At 35.8% G+C, this 18487-nt stretch overlaps 2 protein-coding genes across 2 annotated transcripts; one reads left to right on the forward strand and one right to left on the reverse strand.

Annotated features, from left to right (window-relative positions):
- The first annotated feature begins 6674 nt into the window (after positions 1 to 6674).
- LOC132565284 (solute carrier family 22 member 4-like) lies at positions 6675 to 11379 on the forward strand. The gene is made up of 7 exons (XM_060229919.1): positions 6675 to 6810; positions 7238 to 7452; positions 8290 to 8520; positions 9079 to 9281; positions 9547 to 9864; positions 10616 to 10750; positions 11274 to 11379. The coding sequence occupies exons 1-7, from the start codon at positions 6675 to 6677 to the stop codon at positions 11377 to 11379; spliced, it is 1344 nt and encodes a 447-aa protein (XP_060085902.1).
- Positions 11380 to 14276: 2897 nt separating this feature from the next.
- LOC132565285 (uncharacterized protein K02A2.6-like) lies at positions 14277 to 18269 on the reverse strand. The gene has a single exon (XM_060229920.1). The coding sequence runs from the start codon at positions 18267 to 18269 to the stop codon at positions 14277 to 14279; it is 3993 nt and encodes a 1330-aa protein (XP_060085903.1).
- Between the last annotated feature and the right edge of the window lie 218 nt (positions 18270 to 18487).

Genomic DNA, 18487 nt, shown 5'->3' on the forward strand with positions numbered 1-18487 from the left:
ATGCCTTTCTGATGTAATATTTGGCCTGCTTCTCTCCAGCTGCTTTAAGTTGCTCCCTAGCCAGCTTGCAGGTGTCTTCTCATATTTCCCGCAAATCTACCACATACTAATACGTAGTTTTTGTGTCTGGATCGGGCACGTCCTTGATCCATAATTCCCTTAGAATAATCATTGGGCCCCTTATCGTCCGACCATACAGAAGTTTGAAAGTCGCAAATCCCAAACTTGCCTGCGGTACCTCATGATAGGCGAACAGTAGTTCGTTCAAGTAACTGTGCCAATCGCGAGGTCGTTCCTTTTCAGAATGGCCATGGAAGTTCCATTAAATCATTCCACCAGTCCGTAACAAATAACAAAAGTAACTTGGTTCCTTTTCTTCTGAGGAAACTTAAACGCCAGAAGATCAGGTGAATTACAAATAAAGCAAGTCCATTTCGTACCACCTGCATAACCATCTTTATCGCTTGACGCTTTGTCGCTGCTCCCATCACCACGTTGATGGTTTCTAGAGTTACCACACGAACTATTCCCATCGCTAGTCCCTTTCTGTCGGTCTGGACGAGGCTGAGCTAAATTTGACTGGTTGCCTCTGGCATCAGCATACTGATCCGTTTACTTGGACATCTATGCAATGCTGGATGGAATATGTTTCAGTTCGTTTCCGGAAACTTGGATGAATTGATCTCTGGTCATCAAATCACGGAAACCTACAAATGTTTGTGCAACACCAGCTAGCTCGATTCACCGTATGAAGTAGCTTTCTAACATCACAGCAAACTGTGAAAATGTCTCTCCCGTTTCTGGTCGCCCGTTTCGGAATCTTTTGCGAAAAGACCTGTCAAATAAAACACTTAATATAAAAAGGGCAACTATCGAACCAGGTTACAGGTCTGACCACTCCTTTCCAAACATTTCTCTTCAGTTCAATGATTTTAAAAAAGGTAAAGGGCTATGAAAATTTAACAACTCATTGCTATATGATCAAGAATATAGAGAACTGGTTAAGAATGTCATTTTAAAAACAAAAAAAGAATACTGTGTACCAATTTATAATCTTGAAAATTTAGAATTTATTTCAGATACAGATTTGCAACTACTTATAAATGACCAACTGTTTTTAGAGGTTCTTTTTAAGGAATATAAGAGGTAAAAGTATTTCCTATTCATCATACAGGAAAAAACAGAGAAATATGAGAGAAAATGAATTAAAAGATAGCATACAGGTTTTAGAAAATGATGATAATATTGATATAAACCAGATAGAATCTAAGAAAAGAGAATTAGAGCAGATTAGAATACTTCGAATGAAAGGCAGTTTAGTGATATCTAGAGCACAATGGATAGAGGAAGGGGAAAAACCAACAAGCTATTTTTTTGGATTAGAAAATAGAAACTTTTCATCAAAAATAATTCCGAAAGTTCAGACAGATGAAGGAGACATAATTATAAAACAGGAAGAGATTTTAGAAACAGTAAAATTGTTTTATGAGAATCTATATAAAGAAGGAAATATTACAGACATCAATTTAAATGAATATCTAAATTTTAACAGTATTCCTAAACTCTCTGAAACAGAAGCTGAAAATTTAGAAGGTTTAATCATATTAGAAGAAGCCAGTAAATGTTTAAAGAATATGAAAAACAACAAAAGTCCTGGGTCAGATGGGTTCATTTTTTTTTTTTTTTTTTTTTAATTTTTTGAAATAAGATAGGTGTTTATGTTGTCAGGTCTTTAAATTATGGGTATTCACATAGAGAACTTTCAGTTACTCAGAGACAAGCAGTGATCACCTGCCTTCCTAAAGAGAATAAGCCTAGACATTTTATTAAAAACTGTCGTCCAATATCCTTATTAAATGTTACATACAAAATAGCAACAGGGATTATTTCTAATAGAATTAAGTCAGTTTTAGACAAGCTAATTAATATGGATCAAACTGGTTTTATATTGGGACGCTATATAGGAGAAAACACTAGACTACTATATGATTTAATGCATTATGCAGAAGAAAATGATGTACCAGGTATGATTTTAATGGTAGACTTTGAAAAAGCGTTTGACTCTGTCTCTTGGAAGTTTATTGAAAAGGTTTTAATCTATTTTAGATTCAAAAATGATATTATTGTAAGGTTTAAAACGCTACATAAAAATGTATCAGCTTCAATTAACCAGGGAGGTAACTTATCTGCTTTCTTTGATATTAGAAGGGGCTGTAGACGAGGCGATCCGCTCGCACCCTATATTTTCATCCTCTGTGCTGAAGTTCTAGCGATTAGAATTAGAAATAACCATAGAATTAAAGGCATCAAAGCAGGTGAGCTTCCTATTTTGCTATCTCAATACGCCGATGACACTTTTTTCACACTTGATGGATCTGAACCATCATTATCGGTATCTTTAAAAGAACTTAATACATATGCTAGCATTCCAGGTCTTAAAGTAAACATTGATAAGACCCAGATTATATGGATAGGGTCTAAGAAGTATAGTGAAGATACTTTTTTACCAGATTTGAATCTACAATGGGGGCAAGAGCGGTTTACTCTTCTAGGAGTAGAATTTGATGTCAATCTTCATGCTATGCCAAAAATTAATTATGACAAGAAAATAGTAAAGCTAAAAGCACTTATAAATACATGGAAAAGAAGAAATCTTACACCAATAGGTAAAATACACATAATAAAATCCCTTTTAATTTCTCAGCTCAACCACCTCTTTATAGCTTTACCGAATCCTGATGAAAAAACATTTAAGACAATCGAATCTATCATATTTGAATTTTTGTGGAGTAGTAAAATAGACAAAATCAAGAGAAATGAAGTGATGCAAGACCTTAGAAATGGTGGTTTAAAAATGATAAATATAAGAGCTTTTGCAGATGCATTAAAACTAAGTTGGGTAAGGAGACTTTGTCATAGAGCAGGTAAATGGTCTGCAATACTACAGACTAATGTAAACATTGACATCCTACTGAATATTGGAGGTGAGTATATACAAAACTGCAAAAACGAAATCAAAAAAAAATTTTGTAAAGATGTTTTCAGAGTATGGTACAAACTACAAACAACAATTGAAATGTGTACAGGAAAGGAAAAATCAGTTTTGGAATACCTATATGGTTTAATAGAAATATCACTCTATCTGGAAAATCATTTTTTTATAAGCAATGGTATAGAAAAGGGATAAGAACAATAGCAGACTTACTAGAAGCTGGTAATACTAATAATTTTCTTAGTTTTCAAGACTTTCAGAGAATATACAATGTGACAACTAACTTTTTGAACTATCAAGGTATCATTTCTGCAGTTAAAAAATTCCTAAGAGATGATCCACCTGTGAAGAATGACTTTCAACGGCCTGTAATACCATTATATATAAAGATGTTTTTTCGAGCATTTAAAAGGTTCAAAAATATTTTATAATATCTTAAATACAACTCGGACAGAGCCAACTGGTAAAGCTAAATGGGGAGAGCAGTTTGATTTAACAAATAGTGATTGGGAAAATTTCTACAAAATGCCATTTCAAATTACAAAAAATACCAAACTTCAATGGCTCCAGTATAGGATCTCTCATCACATTCTGACAACTAATAGTAGGCTTTTTAAGGCAAAACTTGTGTCCAGTCCACTTTGTAATCTATGCAACTCAGAAAGAGAATCGATCACTCATCTCCTTTGGGAATGTCAGGAAGTGCAAAACATTTTTAAAATCATTTGAAACACTAACAGATTCTTTATTAATACCATTCTCAGTCAACAAACCGTCTTTTATACTTGGAATTAAAAGGAACAATAGCCCTAGCTTTAGAGTTGACAATGAAGTAATTCTTATGATTAAACATTATATATATAAAACAAGATGCCTCCATGCTACTCTCAATATCAACGCCATTGTAAAGATTACACAAAATCACTATTCTATTCAAAAATATATTTCAAATAGCAAAAACACGTCTTACAAACAAAATTTCACAAATGATTGGAAAAAATGGGAAAACCTTATCCAATTGAATATTTAAATAATTATAATACTTTTTATCCTTGACAGTGCTGTCATATCTTTGTTTAACTGTCTTTAGCAAAACATTGTTTCAACATCCCATGGACTTCTTATGTCATTCCCTCCTCCCCATCCCTTATCTTCCTATTTCTGTTTTCATAACTTTGTCTGTTTCTGTAATTGTAGAGAATGATTCAGTGAGAGAGAGCAATCTATGTATAATGTTAATTATTGATATTTCCTCTATGCTATCATTTAGTCTGGCTGTACTATGCTCTGTGTAATCTTTGACAACAAGGGCAGATAACAAAGAATCATCACCAGCTATTCACACCTCAATTATTTACAAAGGTTTTTTTTTCTTTTTTTTTTCTTTTATGGTTTTTTTTATTGCGAATTACACTTTGTTTCAAACAAGCAGAAGTTGCAACATGGAAAGGCTGTTATGTGGGGCGTATCTCGCTTCTCCCAATCCATGCTTGCACTTCTGGTTTGGGATTACACTATTGAAAACATATAATTTTGAATAAAGTTTGGGGATTAGGTGTGAATAGATGATGATGAGGCAAAACATTAATAATAATAAACAGCTCTGTTGTTGATGAGTGTATGATGCGATAATGAGGATGAAAGGTTGATGATGAAGTGGTGATGATGATATGATGATTACGATGCTGAATATGTGTTACTGCTGATGATGATATGATAGTGATGATGATGATGATGATGATGATGATAATGATGATATGGTGATGATCATGATAATGAAGTGATGATGATACGATGATCATGATGATAACTATGTGATGATGATGATGATGATGATGATGATGATGATGATGATGATGATGATGATGATAGCAGTCATTGAGTTTGTATTCTTATTGGGGCTTGTGAATGAAACACAGTAGTACATTGTATGTCATGCCAGCAAAGAGGAAAGAGTAGGAAATAATGAGTGCATGTTTTGAGTGAGTGTACATGGGTGTAGTGTGATGTGTGCCAGGGTGTGTATGTGTATGTGAGTCTAGTATATATCGTGTGTTGCATACCTTTGTAAAATCTTGAAAAACAAAATAATAAAAAAAAATAAATAAATAAAACACTTAAATGAAGAATGTTTCTTCTTGAGGAGAATATTACTCAGATATTAACATTTATGTTTTCTCTTAGTATGCAATTTTCGTGTAGATACTTAGAGACATTTTCTTCAATATAAAAAGAAATGTATGTATAATTCTGAATGTTAAAACCGACCCCAGAATTATTGTCAAATGACATGTTTTTTTAACCATGATATATAGACAATGCCAGTTTTAAAGTAAAATATGTGTAAACACACAAAGATGAAGTATAAGAAAGGTTTTGTTTTTATCATCCTTTCATTAAAGTTTTGATATCAAATGCATTTTATACTAAATACGCTATCATACATTTCTTTCTTGGGTGAACAGCGATACATGTACATTGTTGCAATTTATACTGCAAGTAAGTCGTGAATATGATATCCGAAGAACGATCAAATTTTAATTGAGAATTCAAGAGAAGTTTAGAAGGAGGATAAACTGTTGCACAACTCATAGTGGTAAATTGTCCTACATATCTGAAGGGCTTTGACCAAAAAATTATCAAAACCGGTAGAAAAAGACATTATTAAACCACGGAGAACAAATAACTAAAATCTAGTCCGTATTGATATGTTATACAGTTTAAATGTTACATTAGAGACAACGTCCCGTGATAGTACACTTTTTGTTATTTCTAATGTAACCGCACGTACCGCCCTGATAAGAAATATCTATATCGCAGTATTATTGTATCAGTATTACATATTAACTTAATTTAAATCTTCGTCAATTTATTCAATACCATATCTATAAAATAACGTGATCATCTTTTGACTGGTACTGAAATGCCTCCATCAAAACAGGTTGGAAAGACCCTCATCAAAGCGAATACATAAGTAGAAATGCTCTCCAGAAAAACAGACAGAAAATACCTTAATCAAAACAATTGAAAATGATTTCATCAAAACAGGTGGAAAAGGCCTTCATCGAAACAGGTAGAAAAGGCCTTACCAAGAAACAAGTTGTAACATAAGTAGAAATGCTCTCCAGAAAAACAGACAGAAAATACCTTAATCAAAACAATTGAAAATGATTTCATCAAAACAGGTGGAAAAGGCCTTCAACGAAACAGGTAGAAAAGGCCTTACCAAGAAACAAGTTGTAACATGGCATGATAAGCTTGTCGTTTAAAAGTTAATATATAACTTAATTAAATTATTCAACATTTTGTTCAGCTAGACATAAAAAAATATTTGTAATCATAATTTAAATGCCATAATGAGAAAAGCCTTATATAGAGACGGAAAAAGTACAAGAAGAAGACATGGACGTCAATGTCACGTTTTCAAATGGGAATAGGGAGAGCAACACTTAAACATGAGACATACAAATGACTAAAATCTTATGTAACCGCACGTACCGCCCTGATAAAAAATATCTATATCGCGGTAATATTGTATCAGTATTACATATTAACTTAATTTAAATCTTTATTGATTTATTCAATATCATACTCAGAAAATCACGTGATCACACTAGAATCACCATTCATCTTCGTATCATCACTGTAAAAGACGTTTTGTACGGCGAATTATATTAAAGCAATGGACGGTCCACTTGACGTTGATGAGATTTGGAAATTCCTGGGAACATGGGGTAGATACCAGAGAGGACAGATATTCCTGTGCCTATTTTCTGTTATACCTGAAGCGTTGCACATCATTTCAATAGTGTTTTTAAGTAAGGACTTTTTTTCTCTTCTAATGAAAACAACATATTTTGAAATGTCAAGATTTTTTTCTCATTCTTTATTTTACATTTTAGAATCATCTTCAGGTCATTTCTTATATATAGATAATACTAACATGCATGATTTGACCTGATAGTGTAAAACCATTGATTTCCTCTGGTAGCGACTGCGGTTTATATATATATATATATATATATGTAATGAGTTGCGCGAATGAGAGTGACACACAACAGAAATAACAAATATACTGTACCGCTGAGAGACAACTAACATCTCTATAAGAAATTGTTTCCTGTGGCTGCTAGTAAGGCTGATTTCCTAACACACTTCTATACTTTTTTCCATTCCGAATATGCTGATTTTATGCGTATGTTTACATCAATTAATGTATTGTTATTTTATTATTACATTTTAAAGCCTATCGTCCTCCATTCGAGTGCAATGTGACAACAGCCAGCGACATATTTCCTCATGAAGATCAAAACAACTCTACATATCGATTCGTTTACAACAAATGTACTATAGATGTGTTTAGCAATGATACGGATTTCAACTCCACACTCATAACAAGTACCGACTGTGTATCGGGATACACGTATGACGAGCCGGATGATGTTTCCATAGTAACGGAAGTAAGTTATGTAGAATGTCTTTTACAGGATATAACATTTGGTTTATGGGATGCAAAATGAAACAAACTAAATTAAAACTTCTTTCGTTACATTTGAATTGAAAAATACCGAAAGTACTTATGGAAGCTCATGTGGAGCAATAACAACGCACCATCAGTAATTTTAGAACGCTATCTTTATACATAGACTTATGTAAACTTTACAATATCTAATTGTCTGAACATTTAACCAGCCCTTGAGATACTGTTGAAATTCTTTCCTACTTGTAATGATTACTTTCCATTCAAATCTATATACACAATATGTTGTTCAACTGGTATTGTTTCTGTAGAAGTGACAATTAATTATTCTAGAAAGCCCTTCTTACATGATATTAGATTCTCAAAAAACGAAATATCTATTTAACAATGGCACATCTTATTCCACCAAACCTGTAACTTCGTTTGCTATCTATCATTCTTAATGTTATCTGTTTAAAAACCATGTTCTTTTTATTTAACCGATTACACCAAAAGTGAAACATTCTACCAAACAACCTTCTAGATTTTTTTAACGTCTGATCTTCCTGATCTCTACACTATTACCGTACCACATGCATGACTAAAGGGAAATTTTCATTCTCTGGACAAGCTTGACTATATGTCAAGTTAAATCTTCACAGATATTAACCATATTTTACAAAACGTTACGTAAGTTTTGAAAAATAACATAACCTGTCGCAATGATTATTTCTTTCACTCATCACACGGTAATATGACTTAAAGTATCCAAGTGACATGGATAAGTCACAATGAAGTAACGTTATAAATAATTGTTTGTTGTTTTTTTTCTTTAAAGTGGAATTTGTTTTGCGATGGAGGAGAGAAAGCAGAGCTAGCCCAATCTTTAGTGATTCTTGGGCAAGGAATAGGAGCAGTGATATTCACCACCTTGGCAGACATGTACGGACGGAAACCTGTTCATATACTTTGTCATATTGCCATGTTTACAGTGTCATTGTGTACTGCATGGTCTCCAAGTCCTGCTGTCTTTACGGCCTTGCGGTTTTTATTAGGAGTTTTCCAGGCGGTAATTTTGACAAATTGCTCAATTTTATAAATGCCATACTATTAAAAATGTATCTGCAGTCGGACCTCGGTACCTCGAACTAGTCGGGACTATGGAAAAACTTCGAGATAACCGATTTAAATGATTTCGAATATTTTGTGCAAAGTAAGGCAGGGACTGACGAAAAGTTAAAAATAATATTGGATCTTCGAGTTAAACGAGTTCGAGATAGCAAGGTTTGATTATATATGTTTTTGAATTTGTAAAGATGATGAATCTTCTTTATATTCTTTCTAACAACTTTGTTTTTGCCTGACTTTACTTTGTTGTCTGATTTCTTTCCTTGGATGATATTTCTGCCCAGACGGACGTTTAAAGACATGAAAATAAACGTTAGTGTAACAAAAGTCAAGTATCTTACCGATACAAAATAAAGCAGTAACTTTTGTAAGCAAATACTGCGATTTCCATTTCGCAATGATAGATTATTTCCTAAATGCTAGGTGTCTATTAGCATTCTTCATGATAAACTCATGCAATTGCATTTTGTTCAATAGTTTATCATGCCTGTTGTTCTAGGGTACTGGTTTAACAGTTGCTGTCGCGGCAATGGAGACTCTACCAGTGAATTCCAGATACTTGTGGGATACTGCTGATTTATTATTTTGGACCACAGGATGCCTCCTTGTCACACCTATTGCTTACGCCTTCCGGAATATGTCATGGCGCTCTATGCAAATTGCGTTTGCCGTTGGATCTGCTTACAGCCTTCTTGAATATTGGTATGTTTACATCTGTCTTTAATACCTATTGCACCGTGGCGTGTCAAGAAATGTTTTCTTTGAAGACGAGATTCATTGGTTTTTTTTTTTTTTTTGTTATTAAACAACTTCTTATTTAAATACATTGTAGAACTGGTATATTGTATTGTATTGTATTTGACATCCCGATATTGTTATCTTTCTTAACAATATTAGAATAAATTATTTTGAATTAGATTTTTTTTATCAATGCGATCATTTAGAAACTGCATCTACTTATAAATAGGTTTCTTGAAGAATCGCTTAGATGGCTTCTTGCAAACAACAAGAAAGACCAAGCTGAGAAGATTATCAGGATGGCTGCTCGAATGAACGGAAAAGACTTTAATTCTGTGATTAAAGCGGCTTCCACCAAGGCGAAAGAAATGGAGACGTTTCTGTCAAACAATATCACACCTACAGTAACAACGCCGACGTCGGAGGCATGCATGCAAAACAATTCTAAAGACGATTTAAAACCCACAAAACCGGAGAAATACAATGCATTTACTATATTCAAACACAAGAGGATTCTACTCAACTCTCTCATTATTTGGTATACATGGTGAGAATTCTTAAACACTATGTGTGAAAATCATGCAAAATATTAATGCTGGTTCGCTGATTAAGTAACTCAAGTTTAGCTTGAATCGGAATCAATGTCAAAATTAGATTCGAGAGACGTTTTTTTTTTTCTGATCTCAAGACCAAGACCTGAGTCTTATCATTTATTATTTGTTAGTGCGTATGGAAAACTGACAATTTAAGTTTATATTGTTCCTTTATCAAAATCACAAAACAATTATCAATACTTTGTAAAAGTACGTTACATTTGTACCCAAAAGTATATGATGGATATCTGTAACAACTGTAACTATATTCTATAGTTTAACTGAAGGAAATAAGTCATTCTATAACCCATTCATTTGAAAAGTATTCGTGAATATTTCCCAAACATCATACACGTACGAAATAATTGAATAGTATATTTCTGTACTAATTTAGAAATATAAACTGTATCAGACAGCTGTTTCGTCGCAATAGAACTCGTTAGTGACGATAAAGGCATAATTGTGAAACCGATGAGGTAACGTCACGAGGAAATTCAAAATTGAATGAAACAAATTGAAAATTTAAGTGGGGAGGTGCAAAAGCCCTTTTATTCAATCAGTTTTGTCATTTCTATGTATATCTGATAAATTGAAGATAAATTAAAGTAAGTTCTGAATGGTTCTTAGATGATCCCTGCTGGTTTTAGGGTTTAAAACAAAATATGAAGTGATATTCAATCCGCAGTGCACAACTATCTTTTTTAGGACAACGGACAGTCTTGTGTATTATGCGTTATATCTGAGTTCAATGTCTCTCTCTGGGGATCGCTTCGTCAACTTCTTCCTGATGGGGCTTGTGGAGTACCCAGCTGCCGCCACTCAATGGTATTTCATTAAAAGGTGAATGAGTCACTCCTATTAAGGTGTTACATTGCATTTCTGTAAAAATTTGTATCCTGAAAATAAACCAATTCTTGATATTCATAAAATTAATTATTTTTGGAAATTTCAAAATATATATTTTTTTTTTTTTTTTTTTTTACATGACTTTTTTTACTGTGTTTTATTGCGAGTCTAACGTAATTTGTTTTAAAATGTGATGAAGTTTAGCATGGTATATATATATATATATACACATTGATGTATGATAGGTTATATGTGCCTTTGTATATTTTAATTTTTAACTTTTCTGGAGATACATCAGCACCCCCATGAATAAATTTCGTAAATTCATATGTCAAATAATTTTAGAACAGCGTCAAGGACATTTTATATTATAAACCGATCTACTTTTCGAATGAATTTAAACGTAGCATGCGGGTAACGACAAACCTCAGGGACTTAAAGTTCACCATAATTCGAGAAAGTTAATATGATATTCATTGTACATTATAATGTAATCCAATTTTTTTTCTTTTTTTAGATTTGGAAGGAGAAACCCTTGTGTGATATTCCATACAGTTGCCGGTGTATCTTTAGCAGTATCCACAGTTTGTTTAGTATACCAAGGTAGATATATCAAGTTCTAACTTTTATCTAGTACATGAACATTGTGCGTGACAGTGTATGATCCCGTTTTTATATTATTTTCGAATGTGTCAATACATTTTAAAAGCGGATTATCCAATGAGATTTACATGTAAGTGATATTTCAAATGCAGTATTAGACAGAATCAAAATAACAAACATGTTTTGAAAGAGGATAACTTAACTATGTAAAGGTTCCCTATTCATCTTTTATTAACAAAAGTCGCGTTTATCTCTTCGAATAATCTACTGTAAATCATTTATATTTTGCGTTTATTGTCGCGTTAATACGCGAAGAGAACAAGTCGCGAATTATATTGACGGTATAGTCACATAACTCTCATGAACAAAATGGTGGCCAATATGACGCTATCAGTTGTCGATAAAGAGCTTCCCAGAGCCAATACCTCTGATAGCTCATCTTTCTGGTCATTTCCAGACCAGCGTGAGCGAAATCATGTATTCGCGAATAAAGAGGCAGGTGTAAGTTCGCGAAATAAAGCATGAAATTTAAATGATTCACGGTAATCTTATTCTATAACAATAACAAGATAAGCATTGCAAATATGATCTACAATATTTTAAGCCTGTTAGACCACTTTTTCCAAATAGTTTACTTCATTTTTACGCTTAAGCAATATGCTATAAAGCCGGTTTGTGTTACTTTGTTATTTGTTTGATGGGTTCATCACCCGATGAACAACCAAGGTCATTTTGATGCGGGATCGCCTTAAATGGCGGACAGTTACTTTACTGAACAACATACGGGAGGTCCTTTACATATCACCTAGAACCATTAAGTTAGTTATATCAATGAACACAACTACGTGAGCACATACCTGTCCGCTTCATAAGAAACACAAACCGCCATTGGTAGTGTGCGTCGAACCACACACCTCGGATCTTGAACCAAGTGAAGTTACGTGGGTCAAATATATTCTGACCTATCTTCCAGTTTATATTACTTTTTGACCCGCGTTCTCATAGTATATGATAATAATACAAATGAAACTTACCAAATGTTTACTTTTACAAATGAAAACCTACTAAGGACTGCACGTGATCACCCTACCGTAAGCAATGCGTGGGCATGGAACACTGAAATTTTTGCCTCCGACATTCGAGGTAAAACTGTATATATAGTAGTAACCTACATGGATGCTGTTGAGATGTATGTCTATCAGTAATATATAGTGATGCCCTGACATGTAACGTCTTGGTAATCTACATTGATACCTTTGACATTTATGTCTAGTGGTAATCTACATTGATGCCTTTGACATTTATGTCTAGTGGTAATCTACATTGATGCCTTTGACATTTATGTCTAGTGGTAATCTACATTGATGCCTTTGACATTTATGTCTAGTGGTAATCTACATTGATGCCTTTGACATTTATGTCTAGTGGTAATCTACATTGATATCTTTGACATTTATGTCTAGTGGTAATCTACATTGATATCTTTGACATTTATGTCTAGTGGTAATCTACATTGATACCTTTGACATTTATGTCTAGTGGTAATCTACATTGATGCCTTTGACATTTATGTCTAGTGGTAATCTACATTGATATCTTTGACATTTATGTCTAGTGGTAATCTACATTGATACCTTTGACATTTATGTCTAGTGGTAATCTACATTGATACCTTTGACATTTATGTCTAGTGGTAATCTACATTGATATCTTTGACATTTATGTCTAGTGGTAATCTACATTGATGCCTTGGTATGTCTAATAGTAACGTACATGGATGCATCTGACAAGTATACCTATTAGTAATCTACATTATGAGTTGTATGTTAAGCAGTTATCTACATTCAACCTGATGCCTTGGAGATTTCAGTTCCGAATGTGATGCAATTAGGAGTTGATTTTGTCTGGTAAAAGCTCCATTATTAACGCTATGAATTTTTGTATCCGATTCAGAATACAGTATTATCTTTTCTATTTTTCGTTTGTGCGGTAATCCCCCTCCCCTCCCCTCCCCCTCCCCCTCCTCTCTCTCTCTCTCTCTCTCTCTCTCTCTCTCTCTCTCTCTCTCTCTCTCTCTCTCTCTCTCTCTCTCTCTCAATTTCACCCCCTCCCCATTACATTTCACTCTCTGCTATCCCATAATATTACATTAACGATATTTGCCATTATATCATTATACTACAGGCATTTGGAATGTACATACTTTTTATTTCCTATGCAAATGTTCTAGTAATCAAAATACTTACCTCAGTTCCAAGGTTCTTTAATATAAGTGTTCTGTTCCAAAACGTCCAGCCTATCATGTTAAACCTGTCTGTATCATCTATACAATTATATTTCTCTTGCTCTATCCATCCTACCCCTGGTCCTATTTCAGGTAATATCTCCATATGCCATATGCTAGAAGTTTACTCTCGGAGCCAGATCGAAAGTGTACTAGTAAATTATTTGCATTTTGAAGTCATTGCTATTTCTGAACTCTGGTTAGGCCCAAGCAAAGAAAACACTCTTATACACTTTCCCAATTACCAGCTGTAATATAACTGGACAAGACAGCATGGCGAATAAACCGGAAACTGTATTTCGAATTGTGTGTGTCGCTTACATACATGATAATACATGATGCTTATAACATTGCAAATTACATTACATCTCCCTTTGCTTAATCAAAGAAGATTTAAAGGATATTGTTGCTGAAACTTGAAATAAAAACTTTGAAGTTTCTTTTTTTTTTTTTTTTTCTCAGTCCTTCTTTAGTACAGTCTTGTTATTAGAATTAATACGAACAGAAAGAAACAACACTTTCAAAATTATCATTAGCACTGTCCTCGCGCTGTAACTGGATACAAAATAAATTTCACAATAGAAACTTTAACAGTCCATAGAATGGTTAATTCCACAGGGAATTGTTAACACATCACAAGTCCAATTTCACAGGCGGTTTGATCCTTCTTCCTGACCTCGTGACAGGTATATCGACTACACTCGGTTCGCTTTTAGGTATAACAGAATGTTTTTGCGGCGAAGCGACAGTCAGTTCGGAGGGTGGCAAGTTTGATTGTTTGCTTTGAGTGGAAGTGTCCAAGTTCATAAAGTCATGATCACTTTCCTCGGTAATGTTGTATCGTAGCGACTCATTTGCATGATCGGTAGACCGTCTCAAGTGTTTACGATTTCTACGGTACAGTTGATCATTAGATTTCACTATGTATGATCTCGGACGCACAGAATGTTCTATAACAGTTGCAGGCTTCCATAGTTTTGTTCCAGGTAACGGAGCCATTCGCACTGGTTCTTGTTTTACCAAGGGAGACAACTCTTTGACTTTGTTGTGCAAATTATAATAAAGTTTTTGCTTTTGTTTCGCTTCCGTGAAGTGACGTTTTATTTCGCGGCGATTGTTCATAGACGGTTCAAGGATCTCGCGTTTAGCAGGTAATTTATTTCTCGGTCTCCTGCTCATGAGTATCTGTGACGGTGATAGATTTATTCCATTAAGTGGTGTGGTTCTATAGTCCAGAAGCGCTAGATAACGATCATCAGCTTTACGCCAGATGCGCTTCACTGTCTGTATAGCACGTTCAGCCTCACCATTTGAACTCTGAAAATGGGGACTGGATGTTATGTGTTCGATTCCATAGTCAGCACAGAATGTTTTGAAGTCAGCTGATGTGAAGTTTGGGCCGTTGTCTGAACGAAGTAATTTCGGGATACCGTGGCACGCAAACACTCGTTTCATAGCACGAATTGTAGCAGAGGCAGTCGCGTCGGGTAATTCCTCGACGTCGACGTACTTTGAATAATAATCCACTAGAATGATATAGTTCTTTCCTTCAAAGTGGAATAAATCACTCCCAACTTCACTGTATGGTAGATCAGGCGTAACGGACGGTTTCAGAGGTTCTGCGGGTTGTTTATTTTGAATCTCAGCACACTTTCCACAGTTCTGAATCATCACCTCGATTTCAGCACTCATACCCGGCCAGTACATGACTTCTCTTGCACGCTGTTTGCACTTAACGATCCCAAGATGCGATTCGTGAATTAGATCGAGCATGTACGAACGCAAACTAGGTGGAATAACAATCCTCATTCCTTTGAAGATAATTCCATCAGATATTGACAGTTGATCACGCGAATCCCAATACGGTTTGACAGCAGTAGGAGTCTCTGTTCGCGAGTCGGGCCATCCGTCAACAATAATTTCATGTAGGGGTTGTAGTTCCGCCTTTGTGCACTGTACAATTTCCACGTATTTGTCCTTGCTAACTGACACAAAGTCCAAAGAACTAACACCTTTCAGGTTGATTTCTGTCTTGTTATCAGGCAGATATGCTCGGGAGAGAGCGTCAGCGACTATTAGGTCCTTCCCGGGCATGTACTTCACGTCCAAATCGTACCATTGGAGTCTCATTAACATGCGTTGTAACCTCATCGGGGCAGATAATAGAGGTTTTCGGAATATCTGTTCCAACGGTTTGTGGTCATTGTACACGGTTACCGTTTTCCCAAATATGTAGCAGTGGAATTTTGTGGCAGCATGGACTATCGATAGAAGTTCTTTCTCTATTTGAGCATAACGTTGCTCAGTGTCCGTAAGTGAACGGGACGAGAATGCGATGGCTTGACCATTCTGTATCAAGATTGCACCTAGTCCGTCTTTCGACGCATCACACTGTATTTGAACTGGTTTGTTCACGTCATAAAATGCGAGAACTGGTGACGATGTGCACAAATGTTTAAGAGCTTTGAAGCTGCGTTCTTGCTCCGGACCCCACGTGAATTCAATGTTCGATTTCAACAGTATGCGCAACGGTGCGTCGACTTGACTTAGATTTGGTAAGAACTTAGCTAAATACTGCACTAGACCTAGGAATCTCCTGACTCCTTCCTTGTCACAGGGAGCCGGCATATCCGTAATCGCTCTCACCTTCTCGGGGTCGGCTTCGACACCTTTGTCAGTCAGTATGTGACCAACGTATGACACACGCGTTTTGCGCACACGACACTTGTCAAAGTTTAGCTTGAGATTGTAGCTTGAAGCGCGTTCAACTACTTCACGTAATATGCGGTCATGATGTTGAATGTCAGTTCCGGCGACTAGAATATCATCCATGACTGCGATGGCACCCTCGATGCCTTCCAACATTTCGTCCATGATACGTTGGAATATTTCTGGACTACACTTTAATCCAAACGGTAAGCGTAACCACCTGAACCTTCCTATAGGTGTATTAAATGTTGTCAGGTATGAAGATTTTTCCTCAAGTTTGATCTGTAAGAATCCGGATTTTGCATCCAGCACGGAGAACACTGTGGCATTAGGAATATTAGCTAAAGCGTCATCCATCGTTTTCATGGGATGATGCTCTCGTTTGATAGCCTTATTAAGGTCGCTCGGGTCAATGCAGATGCGAACTTTGTTTTTACGCAACGAAACTACCATCGAGCTTACCCACTCTGTTGGGTGGTCAACACGCTTAATAAACCCATCTTCCTCCATTTCCTTGAGTTTTGCGATAATTTGCGGTTTCAAGGATGCTGGTTGCCTTCTAACAGGGTGTACGACACCTTTGACGTCAGGGTCGACCTTAATGGTATACTCCCCAGGCAGCGTACCGGTAGTTTTAATGATTTCAGGAAACTCATCAAACTGTTTCTCCCAATTGACGTTTGCGATTCTTTCAATCAGACCAAGTTGCTCGGCGACTTTACCGCTAATTACGTTCTCTTGTTCTAGATCAACGATTTCAAAATCTGTTTCAACGTCTTTACCTTTACAAGTCACTGGTAAAGTAACAGTTTTGAGTGGTCGTATTTTGTGATTCGTGTACGACTTAAGTACTTTCGTCGAGTTTCTGACGTTTCCGTGCACTCCGATCCGGTCATATTCCGATTTCACCAGAATACAACATCTAGCTCCCGTGTCGATCCTGCATTTTAGCGTTTTACAGCCAATGCTAATGTCAACTAGCCACTTGTCATCTACACCGCTATCAGTACACTGATGGCTATAAATCTGGAAAAGTTCATCAGTATCTGTATCATAGCTGTCGGACGTCACATTATTTTCAGCACTATTCTGCAGTGTATTAACATGAGAGAGTTCAGATTTAAGTCTCTTGCGACATGCGACTTTCCAGTGATCACGTCCACGACAGTAATTACAGGTGCTTCCTATCGCTGGACATACACCATTTTTGTGTCCGGTTGTGACGTCACGCGCACATCTTGTACACTTGTCACCACTGATAAACTTTTTGGATTTCCCCGCAAACTCGGATTTTGACGCTACTTTCACTTTAGGTTTACTGTGTACAGGCTTGTGTTTTTGTTTGTTTTTAAACCCAACACTGTTCACTGGTTCCTCACCACGAATCATTTTGAGCTGTTTCTGAGACATTTCAAACTGTCTGCCAATTTCTAGAGCTTTATCGAGAGTTATAGTTTGCCCTTGATCGAACATTTTCTCCTGTACTTTACGATTTGAAACACCATCTATTATCGTGTCGATGAGAATGTCATCCGGGTCTCTATAATCACAATCCATCAATATCAAGCGAACGTCTTTAACAAAATTGTCAAACGACTCACCTTCCGCTTGTTTCCTCTGTTTCAGTCTGAATCGCGCAACACGCTTGTTTTTCCGTGGCCTGACATATGCTTCTAACTTGTTCAAAGTTACCTCGGGTTTATCTTGTTCACCTTCCGCCCAGTCAAAAGTTTTGTAAACTTCGCGACCTTGTCTTCCTATCCACATTCCAATCCATCCGGTTTTGTCCTTGTCATCCGCTTTCGACAACGGACCTTTGAACACAAAGTCCACATGTTGCTTGAAACGCTGGTATTCCTGATATAAATCCTTCGCGTCCCAATCAAAACATGGTTGATCGAATTGAACATGTGACATCGTGAGTTCCGACTTTTGATTTCCGTGTCTCACAAAACAGAATGTGCGTTAATGTCAAATAACCACATTAAATATGTAACTGGCGTCCCAATTAGACATTGGATGCTATCAGACGGAAATATTTTTACGTACGGCAGGCGATGAGCCCGATGTTCTGACACCATGTAATATAACTGGACAAGACAGCATGGCGAATAAACCGGAAACTGTATTTCGAA

Source organism: Ylistrum balloti, unplaced genomic scaffold (genome assembly GCF_031769215.1).
Source record: "Ylistrum balloti isolate Yb309-2 unplaced genomic scaffold, AGI_CSIRO_Ybal_v1 Utg369710, whole genome shotgun sequence".
Taxonomy (NCBI): domain Eukaryota; kingdom Metazoa; phylum Mollusca; class Bivalvia; order Pectinida; family Pectinidae; genus Ylistrum; species Ylistrum balloti.

Bases quoted from the DNA above. Each gene is read 5' to 3' on its own strand.
- LOC132565284 (XM_060229919.1), top strand. From the start codon at position 6,675: ATGGACGGTCCACTTGACGTTGATGAGATTTGGAAATTCCTGGGAACA. The intron at 6,811-7,237 runs GTAAGGACTTTT...TACATTTTAAAG, and splicing joins CATTTCAATAGTGTTTTTAA to CCTATCGTCCTCCATTCGAG. The intron at 10,751-11,273 runs GTGAATGAGTCA...TTCTTTTTTTAG, and splicing joins CAATGGTATTTCATTAAAAG to ATTTGGAAGGAGAAACCCTT.
- LOC132565285 (XM_060229920.1), bottom strand. From the start codon at position 18,269: ATGTCACATGTTCAATTCGATCAACCATGTTTTGATTGGGACGCGAAG.